The sequence below is a fragment of the Somniosus microcephalus genome, chromosome 7 (assembly GCF_052327205.1).
Source record: "Somniosus microcephalus isolate GS21.2 chromosome 7, FLI_Smic_1.0, whole genome shotgun sequence".
NCBI classification, from domain to species: Eukaryota; Metazoa; Chordata; class Chondrichthyes; order Squaliformes; family Somniosidae; genus Somniosus; species Somniosus microcephalus.
Genome location: NC_140993.1, coordinates 235,903,023 through 235,924,102, shown reverse-complemented (window position 1 = coordinate 235,924,102; position 21,080 = coordinate 235,903,023). Strand labels below are relative to the sequence as shown.

Here is a 21,080-nt window from a genome sequence, read left to right as displayed (position 1 = left end):
TGGTCTGAAATATATATTAGTGACTTCTATTTTTTTAGTTCTATCTAGTGATCTAATGTCCATTATTCTACAAACAACTTTACATCATGAAGGCTTATGAAAGACCATTTCATCGAAGAGTTCTGTCTTTTTTTAAATGTTCTAAAAAGGGTATTTTGATTTATATCTTTAATATTGTGCTTTAATTAACCTGCCATGTCTTACCTTTTTTTTGTAAATCTATGTTTTAGCCCTTGGTTTGATAGTGTTGTATATTTTGCCTTTTGGAGAAGACAGAAGATGGTAGGCACCCCATGCGAGCTTGGTTGACCGATTCTGAGTAATTGTTAATCCTGGGCACATTATCTCGAACACAGCAGGTATAAGCGCATGAGAATTGGTCTGTTTATGGAAATGGCCTTTTTTTGCTGTGAACACAAGATGAAAGTGTGCAGACTATATTTGTATATTTAAATCTGATTGAACAGTATCTTTATTTTTGATCACATATTGCATTTGAAAGCCAAATGCACATTTAACAATAAAACTGTGCCATAAATGATTCAGATTGGCAAATTCTAGTCACTGGCTGACTTTCCAAGACAACAATTAGTTCCTGGTCTCAACAATTGTAGAATTATTTAATCTAAACTTGCAGAGTTTGCAAAATTGAGAATGCTCTAGTTATCCTTGGGAGGCCTTCAAAGAAGAGGTGGTTTGGGTACAGAGTGGACACATTCTCATGAGGGAGTGGGGGGGGGGGGAAGGACATCCAAAGCTAGAGCTCCCTGGATGACTAATTGGAGGTTAAAATGAGACAGAAAAAAGGAGGCCCTGGATGACTAAAAATAGAGATAAAAAGGAGGCTTTGATAATTGTATGGTTCATAATACAATAGAGAACCAAGCTGATTATAGAAAGTACAGAGAAGATCTTGAAGGGAATAAGAGGGCAAAGAGTATGAGACTAGGTTGGCAGCTTGCATAAAAGGGAACTAAGGAGTCTTTTATGAACAGAAATAGTGACAGGGCAGGGCTAATTGGGAGATTTTGTGGAGGTGGAGGGCATAGTTGAAGTACTAAATGAGTACTTGAAGACCGATGCAATGTAGCAGTAAAGGATGAGACAGTAGTGATATTGGATAGGATTAAAAATAAGAGGTACTTAAAAGATTGGCAATCCTCAAAGTAGAAAAGTCCCAAGTCCAGATCGGACTCCTCCCAAGTTACTGAAGGAAGTAAAGATGGAAATTGCATAGGCTGTGGCCACAGTTTTCAAATCCTCCTTGGATACGAGGGTGGTGCCAGACAACTGGAGGATTGCAAATGTTGCACCTCTATTTATAAAAGTTAAACCCGGCAACTACAAGCCCAATGTCTGTGGTGGGGAAACTTTTAGATGATAATCCCGAGACAAAATTAATTGGCATTTGTAGAGTATGGGCTAATACCTGAGTCGGATTCTTAGTTATATAAATAGAGTAGAAAAGAAAAAGTTATTGCTAAAGCTTTATAAAAGACTGGTTAAGCCTCAGCTGAAGTATTGTCTAATTCTGTGCACCACACCTCAGGAAGGATGTCAAGATCTTGGCGAGGGTGCAGAAGAGATTTACTAGAATGGTTCCAGGGATGAGTGAGTTTAGTTATGTGGAGAAGTTGGGCTTGTTCTTGGAGCGGAGAAGAGTAAGAGGAGATTTGATAGAGGTGTTCAAAATCCTGAAGAATTTTGATAGATTAAATAAGGAGAAACTGTTTCCAGTGGCAGAAGGGTCAGTAACCAGAGGACAGATATAAGTTGATTGGCAAAAGAACCAGCGGTGACCTGGTAACTCTCTTGGTTATGATCTGGAATGCACTGTCTGAGGTGGTGGAAGCAGATTCAGTTGTAGCATTCATAACAGAATTTGATTAAATATTTGAAGCGGGGTGTGGGGGGGAAGAATTACAGCACTATGAGGAAAGAGCAGGGGAGTCTGATTAATTGGATAGCTCTACCAAAGAGCCAGTGCGCACGATGGGCTGAATGGCCTCCTGTGCTGAATCATTCTATGATGTCTGTCTGTACACTGTCAACTGAGCTTTGATCCTTTCTGATGACTTGGTCTGTACCAGGTGGGTAAAATACATTCTAGAACTTGATGGAAATTGGATTCCTTGGTTTTTCATTCCTCTACCTTGCTCGTTAGTGATTAGTCCTAGTTGGAATTAGCATTGGTGACTTATTGAAGCATTCAGGTCAGTTTTACTGTTTTTTTAAAATAAAATTTAATAGTTAAATGAATAAGATTTAAGATATGAATTTGAACTTTTTCTCTGCTGTCTTCTTCCCAACCACCCCCCCCAATCCCCCGGGCACCCTGTTACTGGCTGCCATTTTCCCTAGCGGAAAGGGCAGGTATTTGACATATTCCAGACTTTAACTGGTCTTGAGCTAAATAGTGAGAAATGTGAGCAATTGAAGCACTTGGTGTCTGCTTGGCATCACTCTCAACATCCTAGTCAGAATTGGAGATTAGATATGCAATAAGTCGGAGCTTGGCATTTTCCCACTCTTGCAACACCAGCTGTCTGAATCAGCTAGCCATCCCCTGTGAAATTTCTACATTGAAATAACAAAAATCTAAATCTATACATTTCCTGAAGGGTTTGATTTTAACTAATAGAAAACTTGCATGTTTTGAAATGGACTTTTATCACCATTGACCTGGGATACGAAATTGAATAAATTTTGTTCAACAGGATAGCTTTCCTTGGGCCGCAGATGCTGAAACCAGACGTAATCTCCCAAGTCGTTCTGCTTTGAAACCTGTTCAGGCACAAGCAAGGGTTGCCTTCACCCCAACTCCTCCCTCTCTGCAAGAAGTCACTCTTGGTGGATGGAGCAATGTTTCTAGGTCAACTAGTAAACGAGAGGAGTTTTTAAAAGTAAGTAGAAGGAAACCCCTTGGAGCTTTCTGTAACCTGTCAACATCTAGACAACACTGCAAAAGTCAGTTGCTAAGCAAGTAGAAATGTAACACCATGTGTATTTCAGTTTAGACTTGAGTACTTTGACTCTGGCCTGCTTTGGAGCACCTGTGATGTCAGGAGCCAGTAGTTTGTTGAAAATAAACCCAAGTGCCAGTTGTATAGCTGGTGATGCAAGCAGTTTATTTCCTGTAAACTACTAATCACTGTGAAGGCCTATTACATAGGTTAGCTATACAGTGCACTGCCGTGCAATTCTTCTCCAAATGCGGAAAGACTGTTTCTGGGTCAATATTATTACAATTGCTGTGTTTCTAAGCTATGGAGAAAAAATCTGCTATGGCATCTGTTACTGCTACACTTGTTAACCTCCTGTTAGAAGTGACTGTATTGCGCTTGACTGTGATGGCCACAGGGCTTGCTTATGCTTCAGGGTGCGATACTAGACAGCTTCTGCTCTGCAATTGTGCCCCAAGAAAATGAAGTGTCTTAAATATATATTCTCACCACCAGGTTGCCAAAACACTGTTTAATGACGAGGCTCTAAAACCATGCCCACGGTGCCAGTCGCCTGCCAGGTACAATCCAATGAAGAAACGAGGCCTCTGCAGTCGAGAAGGTTGTGCGTTTGACTTCTGCACGCAGTGCTTTTGTGTTTTCCACGGTTCCAAGGAATGTGGCGGCAGGTCTGCCAAACGTTTGGGCAATAAGGATGGACCACCAGGAAGTGCTCAAAGCAAGCGGAATTTAAGGAGATTGTAAACTTGTGTGTGTATATATGAAACCATTTGAGCCTTTTACCATTTAAGCCTTCCCCCTGCCCCACCAACCTCTTGGCTTTATTAGCTTGTGCATCTGTATAGAAACATTTCAGAAAGATTCTTTGAAAACTACCTGATATTTTTCAATTTGTACAAAGCTAGCTAGCTAATGGGGCAGGGGTGGGTGAAATTTCCCCTTTTCTGTTGGTTTTAAATTGCACATCTGATTTTAGCCAATAATCTTGGGTTTTTTTCTTCCTCTTGGGTCTTCAGAATAACCCTGTGCTGTACCATTAGTAACACTCAAAGATGTGATAGAAAACCTGATTTCAAAATCGTTAAGATTTCTTGAACACAGTTAAATAAGGCAATCCAAGATCAATGATCCTAGGATTAAAAACCAGAGTGTCAACAATCCACTAGCCCAATGTTTCCAGTTTCTTGCTGTCTTGGAAGACTAAATGAAGGGGGTAGAAAACTTGCAACATTTTTTCCCCCTCTTGCTCCTCCCCATTCCCTTTTTCAAAAAACATTCTAGTTGATTTGGACACTGAATAAATGGAGACCACAGACTTTGAAATCTAATTTTCCTCCATTGTTTCAGATGTTTATGAAGAACTGTAAAAATTGTTGGCTGTCCCCAAATTCAAGGCAGCAGGTATGTGTAGATTCCTGATAGTTTTGAATGTGTATATAGTTTTTATAAATGTATCTATAAATTAGTGTTTTTTTAAGTGGATTTTAATCTATTACATGCTTAATAAACTTTTTGTTTACATGATGTGAATGCATTTTCTTCACTGCCTTCAAATGGTGCAGTTTTGTTTTTGTGAAAGCTTTTCTCTTCTACAAAATGTAGTTGCCTTCCACATTTACAAATATGAGTGGCGTATGCATAGGTGTCCTGTCATTCCTGTCCGTCGAAACTATATCACTACACTTTCTAATTTGAGTGCTCCCCAGCGCTGTTTACTACCAGCCCTTGTAAGAAATGGAGAGTTCTCCAGCTAGCACAATTCAGTCTTTTTGAATTGTAGGCTCTCCAGCTCACTGCTGGGCAAGACTTTTTTTTTTGCCTTGAACATCTGGGGAAGTATTCTTGGCCTTTTTTTGCACTTTCTCTTTCCCCCCCCCCCCCCCCCCCCCCTTCCCCTACCTCCTCCTCTCAACCCCACTCCCCACCCAAACTCTAAGCATCTGTGACTTCCTTTCTCTCCCTTTCCTAATGCCTTTTGCCACTCTGCTTTTTCCCTTTGCCCCCAAGTATCAAATCTGCTGACCTGCTCCTGGCAGAACTCTTCTTGTGCCTTTCTCAGCGGTAGCTCGGTTACCCTCTACACTGTTCCCAGTCTAGGATCACCTACCCAGTGCTTCTACTTGCTAGGCTTTTATTTTTCCGATCCCTTGACCTCCGTACACCCCCAGCTTCCACTACTTCCACTATCCTATCCGAGCACTACTGCAACTGAGAACTCCCATCTGACACGCTGACATCCTGTCACATTACTTCTCACCCGCAGAACCTCCAATCCTAACACCCTTCCACACCTCCCATATGTCATTACCCTCATAACAGTCTGTTCCTGCTAGACCTCTAGACAGCTCTCCATGCTGCTGCTGTGCAAGTACCTGTGACCTGTTCCTCCATATCCTGGGTTTTATTATTTTTTTTAAACACTATATACACAAGGGTGAACATATAATCCAAGGTTCTGATGAAAGGTCATTGACCTGAAATGTTGAGGTGAATTTTAACTTGCAGGAACAGGAGTTACAAGCGTTGAAATTGACAGCACATCGGCAAGCTGGCTCCAACCTGCTTGTAATGATCAGTAACATGTCATCCTAGAATGGTACACTAGGTGGAGCTGTATGTATATGAGTGGGCTACCCATGATGCACTAGGTTACCCACAAGGCAGTAGTCAAGCTGGATGCCTGCACACGAAGTCCACATGGCTGAATAAAGTGACTAGCTCAAGCTAGCTGTTCATAATGATAATGTCTATTTATTTATGAACATAATAACACTGACTTCCGCATTTAACTGCAGTGAATTAAGCTATGTGTGAGCAACCCCCTCTGGTGAAGTGGGTTGTCAATTTCAATGTTAATTACAGCAATATTAACATGGCTTTTGGAATTTCCCATGCTTCCTGGAACTTGCTAGTAAAAGCAAGGAGAGAACATAGCAGCAATTGAGGGGACTGAAGACATGATGGGGAAATGTCACAGCTGCTTTCTTGCCTGATTGTATGAAAGGCTTTGTTCACAGTACTTGCGCTGAGAGGTGACTTTCGCAACTTTGGAGGTTTGTATATCCGATCACCGCTCCAGAGTAGAAATCGATCAGATCAGCGTAGGTGGCATTTATGCTGTTTTACTTTGGACCTCCGATGAGGACCAAGATAACCAGCAGCATCAACAGCCTGCTCCTCACAGACCGGCCGCGCCACAGGAGAAGGAATGAGCAGAGAGCTGCAGCTCACAGGAGGCCATACCCCCAACGCTGGTGTACAGGCAGAGGATCAGTTTCCTCAACATATCAGAACGCCAGTGTCTCTGAAGGCTAAGGGTGTCACGTCAGGTGGTGGCCAACATTTGCAGCCTGCTGGAACAAGACCTGCCAAGTGGACACACTCGCTTTCTCAGTGGCTGCCAAAGTCACCACCACGCTCAATGTCTTTGCCTCTGGGTCTTTTCAGGGCTCTGCCAGAGACATTTGCAGGATCTCCATTGGTGGCCCACAAATGCATAAAACAGGTGACTGATGGCATGTTTGCCAGGGCAGGCAATTGTCAACTTTGCCAACATTGATACCTGTCAGTGAGCGGGTGCTGGAGTTTGCAGCTCTAGCTGGCTTCTCGGGTGCAGGGCATCATTGACTGCACGCATGTGGCAATTAAGGCACCCCCAGATCACCCAGGAGTATTCAACAACTTCCAAGGGCTTTCAGCTCCAATGTGTAGCTATGTGCAACCACAAAAGATGTGTGCGCAAGATTCCCAGGCATAGGTCTCGTCTGCAAGGAGGGAAAGAGGAGAGCACAGAACGCAAGGGAGCGGCAGCCCACCCTTCCTAATCTCTTGGCAAACTGAAGCAGAGTTGCTGGTGGCTGCTTAGAGACAAGGGAAGCCCACTTGAAACGTGGCTGACACCAGTGAGGAACCAAATAAATGAAGCCCAGGAGCAATATAGTGAAAGCCATATGACCACCAGATGTGTCATTGAGCAAGCCATTGGCATGCTGAAGATGTGCTTCAGGTGTCCTTCAGAACGCACTAACCAGGGTCTCCAGAATGGTGGTTGTGTGCTGCACTCTGCTTAACATTACACAGCAGTGAATTTGGACTTGCAGGAGGAACAAGGTGCAGAGCATAGACCCTCTTCAGATGGTTCCAAGCAGGAGAGGGTGGAACATGATGCGGCCAAAGCACCTGCAGCGGGAGGCTCCCATCTTTGCTGGCCAAGCACACACACACACTTTACTGATGTCCAATGCCACTTCCTCTGCAGCTGTCATTGCAAGATGGTTGGAGGGCCACCTCTGGTTCTCTGCCTCTCCCTTGTGTTCTGTGCTTTCTCCCTCCTTGCAGGAAAAGAGACCCATGAGTGAGAGTAATGGCCGGTGTTGAATGATGGATGGAAAGCATTTGCTGAGGATTTGTGAGGAAGAGGCATAACTTGCACAAAGATGAGGTTGAGTGTCAATGGTGGATGGACAGACGGGGCTGTGAGAAAGTACCTTGACCAAGAGTGATGGGTGGCTGGGTGCACTTGCAAGGTATGTTGGTGTAAGGTACTGGAGTAGGCTTGAGAAGGTAGAGGGGTGGGGGGGGGGGGGGGGTGTGTGGGGGGTGGGGGGTTGTGGGGGGTGGGGTGGGTTGGGGGTGGGGTGGGTGGGTGGTGGGGGGTGGTTGCGGGGGGGGGATACATTATGCCACTACATAACTTTCCTACCTTGCTTAGGTTATTAAATCATTTTTGGAATTGAATTCAGGAGCGTGGCACCACTCCTGCTACTGACCCCGTGAGCAGCCTCTAGCCGTGCCTTCTTGGTTTCACTGGCAGACTTCTCCAGGGAGCAGTCACTAAAACAAGGCACAGCCTTTGAATCTCTGGACTCCATTCTGTCAATTTGTTCTACTCCCAACTCCAGAATACATCAAATGTCATGTTTGGAGTGTCCCTTTTTAAATGGAGTTGTCACACCTGCTCAACCTAATTGGTCGGGAAAGTTGGAAATAATATGGTAATGCAGTGGCTTCCAAATTTAAAACAATTGGAGAGCAGCCATGATATGGCGCATGATTGGTTAGAAGAAGTAAACTTGTTCTCCACTTAACTGACATTTTCATAAGTGAGTCAGGTAAGCTGTACAAATGAGGAAAGCCCAAGCGATGTTTAAATTTTAGAAAGATATGTAAATCAGGGCTTGTTACTTTTCTTCATCCTCAATCAGCATATTATTCTACCAGTCTAAGAAATAGCTTTGCAAAGAAACCCTAATTTATTTTGGTTTGAAAAAACTGCTCAAATGTTTGAAGCATAATAAATTCATCTGTATGAAACTCCTTATTCTTCCTACCAAAATGTACCACCTCCTCACTTGTCCATATTGAAGTTAATTTGCCAATTACACAACCACTCTGCAAGTTTATTAATGTCGTCGTCGTCGTCATCATCTTCTATTTTGTCGCAGTCTTCCTCTGTTTAACTATACCTCCCAATTTGCTGTCATCCACAAATTTTGAAATTGTACTTCCGATTCTCAACTCCAAATTATTTATGTAAATGATGAACAACAGTGGTTCCAGCCCCGATCCTTGTGGAACACCAGTTACCACCTTTTGCCAGTATGACTATCTTTTTAACCCCTACTCTGTTTTATGTTTCATAGCCAGCTTGTTATCCTTTCTGCTACATGTCCCCTTACTCCATGTTCTGACCTTGGTCATGAGTTTACTATGCCTTAGCGAAGGCCTTTTGAAAATCTAAATAAATTACATCTACTACATTACCCAAGTCTACTCTGTTACTACTTCAAAGAATTCAATAAGGTTGTTCAAGCATGACCTTCCCTTCTGAAATCTGGGCTGACTACTCTTTTATATTTTCAGTTTCTTGGGTGAGAGCAGGCCCCACTCCCACACGGCAGCAGGGAATGCTACTCCAGTAGAGCCTTGTCAATGGCTGGAAGAGAGAGCCAAGTTGGTACTGAAAGCACAGAGGCTAGACTCAGGATCCAGAGGAAGTGGAGATTTCAGGCAAGGACTGGGACGTAAGACTAAAGCAAAGACTTGAGGAAAGTCATGAAGTGTTGGGATGCAGATGCAACAAAACTGAAGGGCATCATGGGGCTCGTGGGATCAAGTACTAATTTGGTCCTCTGAGGGTTTTTTAGGTGTGGAAACACTATAGAATGGTGTGTGTGTAGCAGCAGAATATTTTTGGTATTTTAACCAGTTGGAAAATCAGGTACTGAACTATTTCAATCTTCTGCCATACTTCAAATGTCATGTGGCTATAGCTCCAGGAAGTTAGGCACACCATACTGTTAAAGTATGTTTCATCAGTGAGCAAGCGGTCGCCTAGGCTAAGTGCATTTGTTGAGCTTCAAGAACTATTCTGATGTTGAAGGGAAGCTTCTGAAAGAAATGGGAGATGATATATTTTCATCTTGTGTTCACTTTTAGCATTAAACTTCATAGATTACTTGCATGTATGCCACGGAAGGGGACAATTTATTTTGTATAGAGTTGAGAGTTTTATTGTTAAGAAATGTTAGACTCGATGGGCCAATTGGCCTCCTGTGCTGTACTTTCCTATGATTCTAACTCTACACTGATGTTTTCCTCCATAGGTCGTCTAGTCTAAACCACGCTCCTCATGCCCTTTTAATGTTCTTCATTTTCAAGCAATTATCCAACCTTTTCAACTTTAAATATGAAAACAACCTATTGAACTCCTGAAACAAGTGGTGAATCTAAATATTTGCAGTATCTAATCTGATCTGTTGTAACGAACTATAAATATACATAGTATTTCTCAGTCTTTCAGGCATATCAACATTTGACAGTTATTTTTCAATCTGTTTTCTGGTTTTGTTTTGAGATTTTCCAACTGCAACTGGCATTGCTTAAAGAAAACTGTCGCTTTCATATCTCAGGGAAAAAAAATAAGAGAATGTGTAGTTTAGATACTTCCCTCCGCTATCAGTCACTCCAAAGTCTATATATCTTTGAAAATTATGTGTTGACTCCCTCAGTTCTGTTAGCAGGGAGACCAGAAGAAAAATGAAAGACTTGCATTTATGTAGCACCTTTCACAATCTCACGACGTCCTAAAGCACTTTTGAAAGTGTAGTCACTGTTGTAATGTAGTAAACGCACCAGCCAATTTGCTGACAGCAAGCTCCCACAAACAATGTGATAATGACCAGATAATCTGTTTCTGATGTGCACTTTAGGAAGGATGTGAAGGCCTTAGAGGGTGCAGAAAAGATTTACAAGAATGATTCCAGGGATGAGCGACTTCAGTTATGTGGATAGACTGGAGAAGCTGGGGTTCTTCTCCTTGGAGCAGAGAAGATTGAGAGGAGATCTGATAGAGGTGTTCAAAATCATGAGGGGTCTAGACAGAGGAGATGGAGAGAAACTGTTCCCATTGGTGGAAGGGTCGAGAACCAGAGGACACAGAAGGGAGAACCAGTGGATGTGGTGTATTTGGACTTTCAGAAGGCTTTCGATAAGGTCCCACAGAAGAGATTAGTGTGCAAAATTAAGGCACATGGGATTGGGGGCAAGGTATTTGTGGTGTATGTAACCTGTTCCACCTTAAGAGAACTTAAGCCTGGTCCACCTTAAGAAAGGTACTACTTTCTTTGGCTGCTGTATACGTAATACCGGTGGTGACCACACCGGTATATAAGCACAGTGTAATAATATTGTATTCAGTTTAGTCCGACCTCCAACCAGTAAAGACCTGTTGAATTTACTCTTGTGGTCTGTGTAGTAATTCTCACTATAACACACAGACTTAACAGTGGCGACGAGTCCGATTCTTACCCTGCTGCAGTAATTTCCACGGCGACTTCGTCCACAGACAGGACGTCGAAGAGAGGTTTCCACCCTCATCACCTACGGGAAGACACGTCGAGCGGCAGGCATCGAGCAACCGGAGTGCAGAAGACATCCTGACCTCGAAGCCTCCATCAGCGACTGTCAGCTTCTTCTACTACCTCGTGGTGAGTAAGCCGGGCAGCGACGCGACAGAAAGTCAACCACGTTGGCTGTACAGACGGGGCTGGGAAGACGGAGGAATAAGGGCGGTGAGGTCGATCGCGACCAGAGATAAGGGCCGGGCCGCTTTCGAGCGAGAGGCGCAGCGCGGGACATCGATCGCGACCGGAGATAGGGGCCGCATTCGGGCTAAAGGCGCAGCGTCTGGGGAAACTGAAGGCGCGAGAGCCGCGGTGAAGCGGAGACAGCGTCGGGGGACGGGTGAAGACCGCCAAGCGCGGGAAAACCGCCATTTTGTGGGCGGAGGACGACGGCAAGAGCGGGAAGCCGCCATCTTAGATAACATTAAAAATACGATAAATTGCTACGATGCCTAAACATGGGAACATTAATGCCTTCGACAGTGATATAGAAGACTGGGCTATGTATGTAGAACGCATACAAAACTATTGTAAGGCAAATAAAATTCCTGAGACAGATAAAGCACTAACATTACTAAACTTAATGGGTGCGAAGACATACGGGCAATTGAAACACCTGTTATCACCAGATGAACCGGCGGATAAGACATTCGAACAGATTGTTACTGTCCTAAAAAATCATCTCAGCCCCACGCCGCTGATGCTAGCGGAACGATTTAAATTTTACGATAGAAGACAGCGGCAAAATGAAAGCAATGCTGAATATTTGATGGAATTACGTAAGCTAGCAAAATATTGTCAGTTTGGAACGGGACTGACAGAGGCACTTCGAGATAGATTTGTGTGTGGTTTATTTAAACAGGATACACAAAGGCGACTGCCCGAGGAGAATGAGCTGTCTCTCGAGAAGGCGGTCACTATGGCAGCAGCACACGAGGCCGCAGCGAGAGGCACGGCAGTAATGCAGCTACGGCCACCGGAACTCGGTACAAACAAATTGGGTTTGAGTTCTGTCAAATGTTATCGTTGTGGAAAGACAACGCACGATCAGAACCAGTGTTGGTTTAAAAACCAAGAATGCAGAACGTGTGGCAGGTTTGGCCACATAGCTAAAGTATGCCAGTCAGGAAAGAAGACCAGCAATAAAAAGTCACCGCAAGGAAAATATGCAAAGGTACACAAGGTGACAAAGAACAGTTTGACTGAACAGAAGTCAGATTCAGATGCTAGCAGTAATGAACTGGATAGCTTAAGAATACACAACGTTGGTAAGGATACAGACCTCCAGACAATTTGGGTCACTCTTAAGATAGCAGGAGTCCAAGTAAAAATGGAATTGGACACTGGATCGGCATTGACGGTCATGAATAAGAAAGATTACAGAAGGTTATTCCAACATATTCCCTTACAGGATACGGAGATTATATTGAAAACGTACACGGGGCAAAGAGTGTACCCCATCGGAAAAATAGAGGTAGAAGTGGTCCACAAGGGCGAAGGAAGCCAAGTAATGGACTTATATATGCTACCTGAAGGAGGTCCACCACTACTAGGATGGGAGTGGATTAGGAAAATGAATATGGACTGGCACTCCTTGAAAGCACTAACGGTAGATTCCGGGGAAACAGCTGTCAAACCTAAACGATTGTCCAGAATATTGGATGAGGCTAAAGAGGTGTTCCAGCCGGGACTGGGAACACAGAGGAATTACGGCAAACATCAAGATTGATGAACATGCACAACCAAAATTTTTTAAAGCCAGACCGGTACCCTATGCAATACGACCTGCGGTTGAAGCGGAGCTGGAAGCACTAGAACGTTCAGGGGTACTGTCTAAAGTAGATTGGAGTGAGTGGGCTACGCCCATTGTTCCCGTTATGAAACGTCCTGCGAACAATAAGCCAGGAGATCCAGGGAAGGTTCGCATCTGTGGAGATTTCAAGATCACCGTTAATCCGGTGCTTCACACGGTGCAGTATCCGCTTCCACGGATTGAGGATATTTTCGCTTCACTGTCTGGCGGGAAACACTTCACCAAGATAGACCTGGCGCAGGCGTACTTGCAGATGGAGGTTGAAGAAGAGTCACGCCAATACCTCACGATCAACACGCATCGAGGGTTGTACCGGTACAATAGGCTGGTTTTTGGTGTGGCATCAGCTCCAGCAATTTGGCAGAGGGCCATGGAGCAGGTATTACAGGGAATTCCAGGCACACAATGTTACCTGGACGACATTCTGATCACAGGTGATGGTGATGAACAGCATCTCGCTAACTTGGAACTGGTGCTCAACAGACTGAAAGAGTATGGACTTAGGGTAAATCGGCAGAAATGTGAGTTCTTCCAGAAGCGGATCTCGTACTGTGGTCATGTCATTGACCGGGAGGGGCTTCATAAGTCTCCTGACAAGATAGCGGTGGTTGTAAAGGCTCCCGCTCCGGAGAATGTCTCTCAGTTGAGGTCGTTTCTAGGATTAATTAACTACTACCATAAATTTCTGCCAAATCTATCCACGGTGCTGCATCCGTTGAATGCTCTTTTACAGAAAGGGGTACCATGGGACTGGGGCGAAAACTGTAAGAAGGCATTTCGCAAAAGCAAAGAATTGATCACCTCGGAGGAAGTGTTGGCTCACTTCAACCCGACACTGCCTATTCGGTTGGCTTGTGATGCTTCTCCATATAGTATTGGGGCAGTACTCTCTCATAAATTGCCAAATGGCACGGAAAGGCCAGTCGCGTTTGCATCCAGATCATTGACCTCCGCTGAGCGCAGCTATGCGCAGATCGATAGGGAGGCCCTTAGCCTTGTATGGGGAGTGAAGAAGTTCAATCATTACCTACAGGGCCAAAAATTCACACTTCTGACGGACCATCAACCGTTGGTGTCCATTTTTAACCCTAAGAAGGGTGTTTCGGTGATGACAGCACAGTGTCTCCAGAGATGGTCTCTTTTCTTAGGGGCACATCAATATCAGATAGAATTCAAAGGTACGAAACAGCATGGCAATGCTGATGGCCTGTCGCGCCTGCCACTACCTGAAGATGAAGACACGACGGAAGTTGACCCTGTTGAGTTATTTCATTCGACCATTATCGAGTGTTTACCTGTCACCAACGCAAGTATTGAAAGAGAAACCAGGAACGACCCGACACTGTCCAGAGTCTACGAGGTGACAGTGAAAGGATGGCCAACACGGGGTGATCCTCTGTTACCGGCATTCTCGGCAAGGCGAGACCAGCTGTCCGTCTGCCATGGTACTTTGATGTACGGGACAAGAGTGATTATTCCTCCCAAGTTAAGGGAAAGAGTTTTAAAAGAACTACATGAAGGTCATCTGGGGGGAGTTAAAATGAAAAGTCTTGCTAGGGCTTACGTATGGTGGCCGGGTATTGACCAACAGATTGAGGAGTTAACGAAAAGCTGCGCTAGGTGTCAAAAAGTGCAAAATGCACCTCCGATAGCACCGCTACACCCATGGGAATGGCCTTCAGCCCCATGGCAACGCGTACACATTGACTTTGCTGGTCCATTCATGGACTCCATGTTCCTAGTCGCGGTGGACGCACATTCCAAATGGCCAGAAGTCATCAAGATGAATACCATTACTTCAGAAAAGACAATTGCGGTGTTAAGAACAATATTCGCAAGGAACGGATTGCCAGAACAGATCTGTTCGGACAACGGACCACAGTTTGTATCGGAAGAATTCCAACAATTCTTAAAGAAGAATGGAGTTAAACATTATACCTCTGCCCCATGTCATCCGGCGACAAACGGGTTGGCTGAAAGATTTGTCCAGACATTTAAAAAGGCTATTAAGGCCATGAATGATAATCAGATTCCGCTGCAACACAAGGTCAATAAGTTCCTGATGTCATATAGAAACGCCGATCATGCCGTGACTAACCAAAGTCCTGCTATGATGTTTTATAACAGGAGGTTGCGGTCCAAGTTGGACTTGTTAAAACCAAATGTGCGGAGGGAAGTGGAAAACAAACAGTTTCGGCATATTAACAGCAAGACCACTGGAATTTTCGACGTAGGACAACCAGTGATGGCAAGGGGCTATGGAAATGACAAATGGCAGTCCGGAACAATCCGGGCCAGACAAGGACCTCTGATGTACATCGTAGATATTGGTCATAATGTGATAAGGCGTCATGCGGATCAACTGGTAGAGTCGAGAGCAAGGGTCGAACCCATGGTTGTGACAGAGACAGCTGTGGAAGACGTTCATGAACCTGAAGCATCTACCTCAGCCGAGAATGTATTTGATGATGATGACACCCAATACATTGGCAACCAACTAGAGGAGGCACCTCAACAACAAGAATCAGAGACCACTGAAAGGCGTTATCCAAGCCGAATCAGAAAGCCTCCTGAGAGACTGAACCTTTGAACTGTTATACCTGAAGTTATATATGTATATATGTTATGTTTATTTGGGGATATGACTGTTAAGCTAAAAAGGGAGGATTGTGGTGTATGTAACCTGTTCCACCTTAAGAGAACTTAAGCCTGGTCCACCTTAAGAAAGGTACTACTTTCTTTGGCTGCTGTATACGTAATACCGGTGGTGACCACACCGGTATATAAGCACAGTGTAATAATATTGTATTCAGTTTAGTCCGACCTCCAACCAGTAAAGACCTGTTGAATTTACTCTTGTGGTCTGTGTAGTAATTCTCACTATAACACACAGACTTAACAGTATTGACTTGGATAGAGAACTGGTTGGCGGACAGAAAGCAAAGAGTTGGAATAAACAGGTCGTTTTCCGAGTGGCAGGCAGTGACTAGTGGGGTACCGCAAGGATCGGTCCTAGGACCACAGCTGTTCACAATATATATTAATGATCTGGACGAGGGAATTGGATGTAATATCTCCAAATTTGCAGACGACACAATGCTGGGTGGGAGAGTAAGCTGTGAGGAGGATGTCGTGAAACTCCAGTACGATTTGGACAGGTTGGGTGATTGAGCAGAAACATGGCAAATGCACTATAATGTGGATAAATGTGAGGTTATCCACTTTGGTGGCAAAAACAGGAAGGCAGATTATTATTTGAATGGCAATAGATTGGGAGAAGGGGAAGTGCAAAGAGACCTGGGTGTTCTTGTGCACCAGTCGCTGAAGGTAAGCATACAGGTGCAGCAGACGGTTAAGAAGGCAAATGGTATGTTGGCCTTCGTAGCAAGAGGGTTCGAGTACAGGAACAAGGATGTCTTGCTACAGTTGTACAGGGCCTTGGTGAGACCGCACCTTGAGTATTGTGTGCAGTTTTGGTCACCTTACCTGAAGAAGGACGTGGGAGTGCAGCGAAGATTCACCAGGCTGATACCTGGGATGGCAGGAATGACGTATGAGGAGAGATTGTGTCGATTGGGCTTATACTCACTGGAGTTTAGAAGATTGAGAGGGGATCTCATCGAAACCTATAAAATTCTGTCAGGTCTGGACAGACTAGATGCAGGAAGGATGTTTCGGATGGCCGGGGAGTCCAGAACCAGGGGTCATAGTCTAAAGATAAGGGATAAGCCATTTAGGACTGAAATGAGGAGGAATTTCTTCACCCAGAGAGTGGTGAACCTGTGGAATTCTCTGCCACAGAGGGCGGTGGAGGCCAGTTCATTAAATATATTCAAGAAAGAGTTGGATATATTTCTTGAGGCTAAAGGGATCAAGGGATATGGGGAGAAGGCAGGGACAGGGTACTGAATTTGGATGATCAGCCATGATCTCATTGAATGGCGGAGCAGGCTCCAAGGGCCGAATGGCCTACTCCTGCTCCTATCTTCTATGTTTCTATGTAAAGTGATTGATTGATTGGCAAAAGAACCAAAGGCGACCTGCGAAAAAACTTTTTTACGCAACGAGCGGTTAGGATCTGGAATGCACTGCCTGAAAGGGTGGTGGCGGCAGGCTCAATCGTGGCTTTCAAAAGGGAGTTGGATAAGTACCTGAAAGAAAAATAATTGCAGAGCTGCGGGAGAGTGGGACTAGCTGAAGTGCTCTTGCAGAGATCCGGCATGGGCTCGACTGGCCGAATGGCCTTTTTCCATGCTGTAACCATTCTATGATTGGTTGAGGAGTAAATATTAGCCAGGGCACCGGGGAGAACTCCCCTGCTCTTTGAAATAGTTCTATGGGACCTTTGACATCCACCTGAGCAAGCAGATGGGGCCTCAGTTTAACAACTCCTCTTTATAAAAAAAAAAAAAAAAAAAAAAAAAAAAAAAAATGGCACTTCAAACAGTATCGGCCTAGATTTTGTGCTCAAGTCCCTGGAGTGAGATTCGAACACACAACTTTTTGACTCTGAGGCAAAAGTGCTACCACTGAGCCATGGCTGACACCTGTTGCAGCCTTATATTAACATAGCAGTACTGGGCTACTCAACTCTTGCACACACAGTTTTAAAGTGACCGCTACCACCATGCTAGGCAAAAGACAGCATTTTCATCATGCCTTCATAATCTTAAAAACGTGCAGCAGGTCATCCATTAGTCTTCTACTGAAAAGTCCTACATTCCAAAGATTCTCATCAATACTAACTTATCCCAAGTAACGTCCTAGAAAATCTGCACTGCACCTGTTCCTTCACTTTTATAGTCAGCATGGATTTCAAAAGGGAAAATCTTGCTTGACCAACCATATTGAATTATATAGCACCTTTTAAAAGTAGTAAAACTTAGTAGGGTACCTAAAGTGTGCATATAATCCCAACTGCAGCCTAACTGGGGTCTTATAAAGTTCTTTACTTTCTTGCTTTTGTATTCTATACCTCTCGGTACAAAACGGTGAATTAATTTGCCGCCTTATCTGGTTGTACTGCTACTTTTAATCTACGTATCTGCCCAAGGTCCCTGTGCTCCACTTAAAATTTGATCATTTAAGGTGCATCTATTTTCCCTCTTTTTAATTCCAACTGGTATTACTTCACATTTGTCTACATTGGACTGCATTTGCCACTTGTCTGTTCATCCTACTAGCCTATCTGTGGTCTCCTCCAGTCTTCTACAATCCATGTCACGGTTTATGATGCCCTGCTCCAATTTAATGTTTGAAGCAAATTCCAATATTCCCTCACTTTTTTTTATTTTTTAAAGGAAGCATCAGAGAGGTGATCTTGTACAGGTATATGGGATAATTAATGGAATAGAAAAGCTAAATTTGTAATATTGCTTTGAAATAAACTGAAACTAGGACAAGGGGACTTAGGTTTAAATTTGCTCTTCACAAATTTAAACCTGAGAGAAATCCCTAAAGAGACGTTGTTTACATGGAATGGAGGTAAAAACCCTGGAACCATTTAAGGAACAATTGGATTGGTAATGAGGGGGCGTTGGGGTTTTCTGGATGGATAATAATAGAGAAGGACATAAGTATGACAAAAACCAGGTTAATAGATTGGAGAAAAGCTGATTTTGTGGGGCTGAGAATAGAACTTGGGAAGATAAAATGGGCAACAATATTGGCAAACAACGATGTAGAATGACAATGGGAAACATTTAAAATGGTGTTCAACAGAGAGCAGGAAAAATATATTCCACTAAAAGGAAAGAACGAACTAAACACTAATGAGACTGCATGAATGAATAAAGACATAAGGGAACTATTGAGGGTAAGGAAAGAGGCATACATTAAGTAAATAGACAGCAGAGGAGTGCATGATAAGAGAGAATACGAAGGGATTAGGAGAGAAGTCAAAAAAACAATTAGGAAGGCAAAGAGAAACTATGAAATTAAATTATCAAGGAGCATAAAACAAAATAGTAAAATATTTTACAGGCACATCAATAAAAAGGTTGAAAATAACAACAGAGAATGCTGGAAAAACTCAGCAGGTCAGGCAACATCCGTGGAGAGAAATTTGAGTTGACGTGTCGGGTTGAAACCCTTCTTCAAAGGATGGGAATCGGGCCATTAAGGGATAGTCAAGACAATACCACAGGTAAGGGTAGGGGGATGGCAGAAATATTAAATCATTATTTCGCTTTGGTATTTACCAGCGAGATAGAACAGGTGGACATGACATTGGATGATATGAGTAATGAGAGAAGTGTATTTAAAATAAAAAAGGGAATATATGAAATAAACTAATCAAACTCAAAGAGGATAAAACCCCTGGTCTGGATGGATTGCATCCATACATTTTAAAAGAATCTAGGGAAGAGATAGCAGAGGCATTACTACACAAATTTAATGATTTGTTAGAAAAAGCTGTAGTGCCAGAGGACTGGCGGACAGCTAACGTAATACCTATATTTAAGAAGGGGGATAGAACATGTCCAGGGAATTGAAGACCAGTCAGCTTAACCGGTGATTGGAAAAATAATGGAATCCCTACTAAAGGAGAGAATAGAAGAATACCTAGAAATTAAAAGTACAATAATGAATAGTCAGCATGGATTTCAAAAGGGAAAATCTTGCTTGACCAACCATATTGAATTTTTTGAAGAGGTAAGAGTAGACAATGGTGATGTAGTAGATGTCATTTATCTAGATTTTCAAAACGTATCCCATAATAGTCTGATGAATAAAGTCTAGGATGTGTGAAATTACCCCTTGCCCTGTCCAACAGTTTATAGAGTTTGGACTTGAGACTTATGAGAAATTACACCAGACACATGGGTTCTGCCTTTAACCTTTTATTGTTGCTAAGACAGATTCAAAACCCCAACCACTATTTGAGCAGTACACCAATAATGTTACAAGAAATCATACCTACAACCACCCACAGATGATCAGTCCAGCATTGATTGTAGGCTGCTTCCTTTCGACTGCAGCAGCTCTTCAAGTTGAGCTGATCAGCCAGGCCCCTCCTTCCAACTGCGGTGCTGATATTTTTAGTCACTTTTTTATAGTTTTCCTTGCCTTTTCAGTAAATCAAACATTCAGAGATTGTGAGGTGTTCCTTTTAATGTTCGGCCTAAGTTGTTTGAGCTGTCGAACTTTCACACTCTCACATCCTGTGTGGTTATCCGTTAGCTGCCTTTATCAAAGCCCATAATTGTTCATTCACTCAGAAGTTTACAAAAGTGGTAGTAAACCACTTGGTCACATTTCACGTGTTACGTTGCATCCTGTATTTCAGAACTCCAAAGGTTTGACTCCGCCCCTTTAGCCACCAAAATTTGTTCTACAACCTTGTGGCCTGTTTTGTTGCAGACACGAAGTTTGCTAATCTAAGGGGGTTTGTTTATCTCTGTTGTCCATGACAACCCCCTGCAGTCACAATCATTTGTTGTCAGTATCTACTATCCGACACCCAGCTCTTGACATATCTCCAACACAAAGCAGCTTGCAAACACAACAGTTCCTTTTGAAAGCACATTTGCTCCCAAATATTTGCTGCCTTTTAGTAAAGCACATTCTATGTCCACTTATCAATGAAAGACAGTCTGTTGCAACTTTATTTCACTTCAAAAAAAAAACCTTTTGGCCTGGCAAAGCATTTTAATATATACCAAAATTAAGGGTCTGTGTATACTTACAGGTCAGAGAATGCGGAGTCAGGGAACAAGTAGCAGAATGGATTGCTAGCTGGCTTCAAGACAGAAAGCAGGGAGTGGGAGTAAAAGGTAACTATTCGTAGTAGCAGAAGGTGGGTAGTGGTGTTCCACAAGGATCACTGCTGGGACCACTGCTGTTCACAATTTACATTAACAATTTAGACTTTGGAATCAAAAACACTTTCTAAATTTGCAGATGATACCAAATTGGTGGTGGAGAGGAAGGGGGGGGGGGCAGATGGTAAATACTGAGGAGGACTGCAACAAATTACAGGAGGACATTAATAAACTTGCAGAATGGCAAATGAAGTTCAACACAGATAAATGTGAAGTATTACATTTTGGTAGGAAGAATAGGGAGGTCACATCACTTGGAGGGTGCAAGTGTAGGTGAGGTAGAGGAACACCGGGATCTCGGAGTACAAATACACAAATCACTAAAAGTTGCGACACAGGTTAGCAAAGCCATAAAAAAAAAAAGCATACCAAACACGAGGGTTTATTTCTAGAGGGATAGAATTATAAAGTAGGGAAGTTATGCTAAACCTGTATCCAACCTTGGTTAGAACACATGTAGAGTACTGCGTGCAGTTCTGGTCACCATATTGTAAAGGCACTGGAGAGGGTGCAGAGAAGATTTACAAGGATGATACCAGAAATGCAAGGGTATACATATCAGGAAAGGATGAACAGG

General features: G+C 43.4%; 1 protein-coding gene and 1 long non-coding RNA gene across 4 annotated transcripts in view; one reads left to right on the top strand and one right to left on the bottom strand.

Annotated features, from left to right (window-relative positions):
* fbxo43 (F-box protein 43) overlaps positions 1 to 4,487 on the top strand; it is a 36,458-nt gene extending 31,971 nt beyond the window's left edge. For all 3 annotated transcript variants that reach the window (XM_085993449.1, XM_085993448.1, XM_085993447.1), the window contains 2 exons: positions 2,718 to 2,903; positions 3,459 to 4,487. In XM_085993449.1, coding sequence (XP_085849575.1) covers positions 2,718 to 2,903; positions 3,459 to 3,707 — 435 coding nt within the window. In that variant the 3' untranslated portion in view covers positions 3,708 to 4,487. The remainder of the gene's footprint in view (positions 1 to 2,717; positions 2,904 to 3,458) is intronic.
* The window catches only part of LOC147115155 (uncharacterized), an 82,248-nt gene that overhangs the window by 59,193 nt on the left and 1,975 nt on the right, over positions 1 to 21,080 (bottom strand). The window lies entirely within an intron of this gene.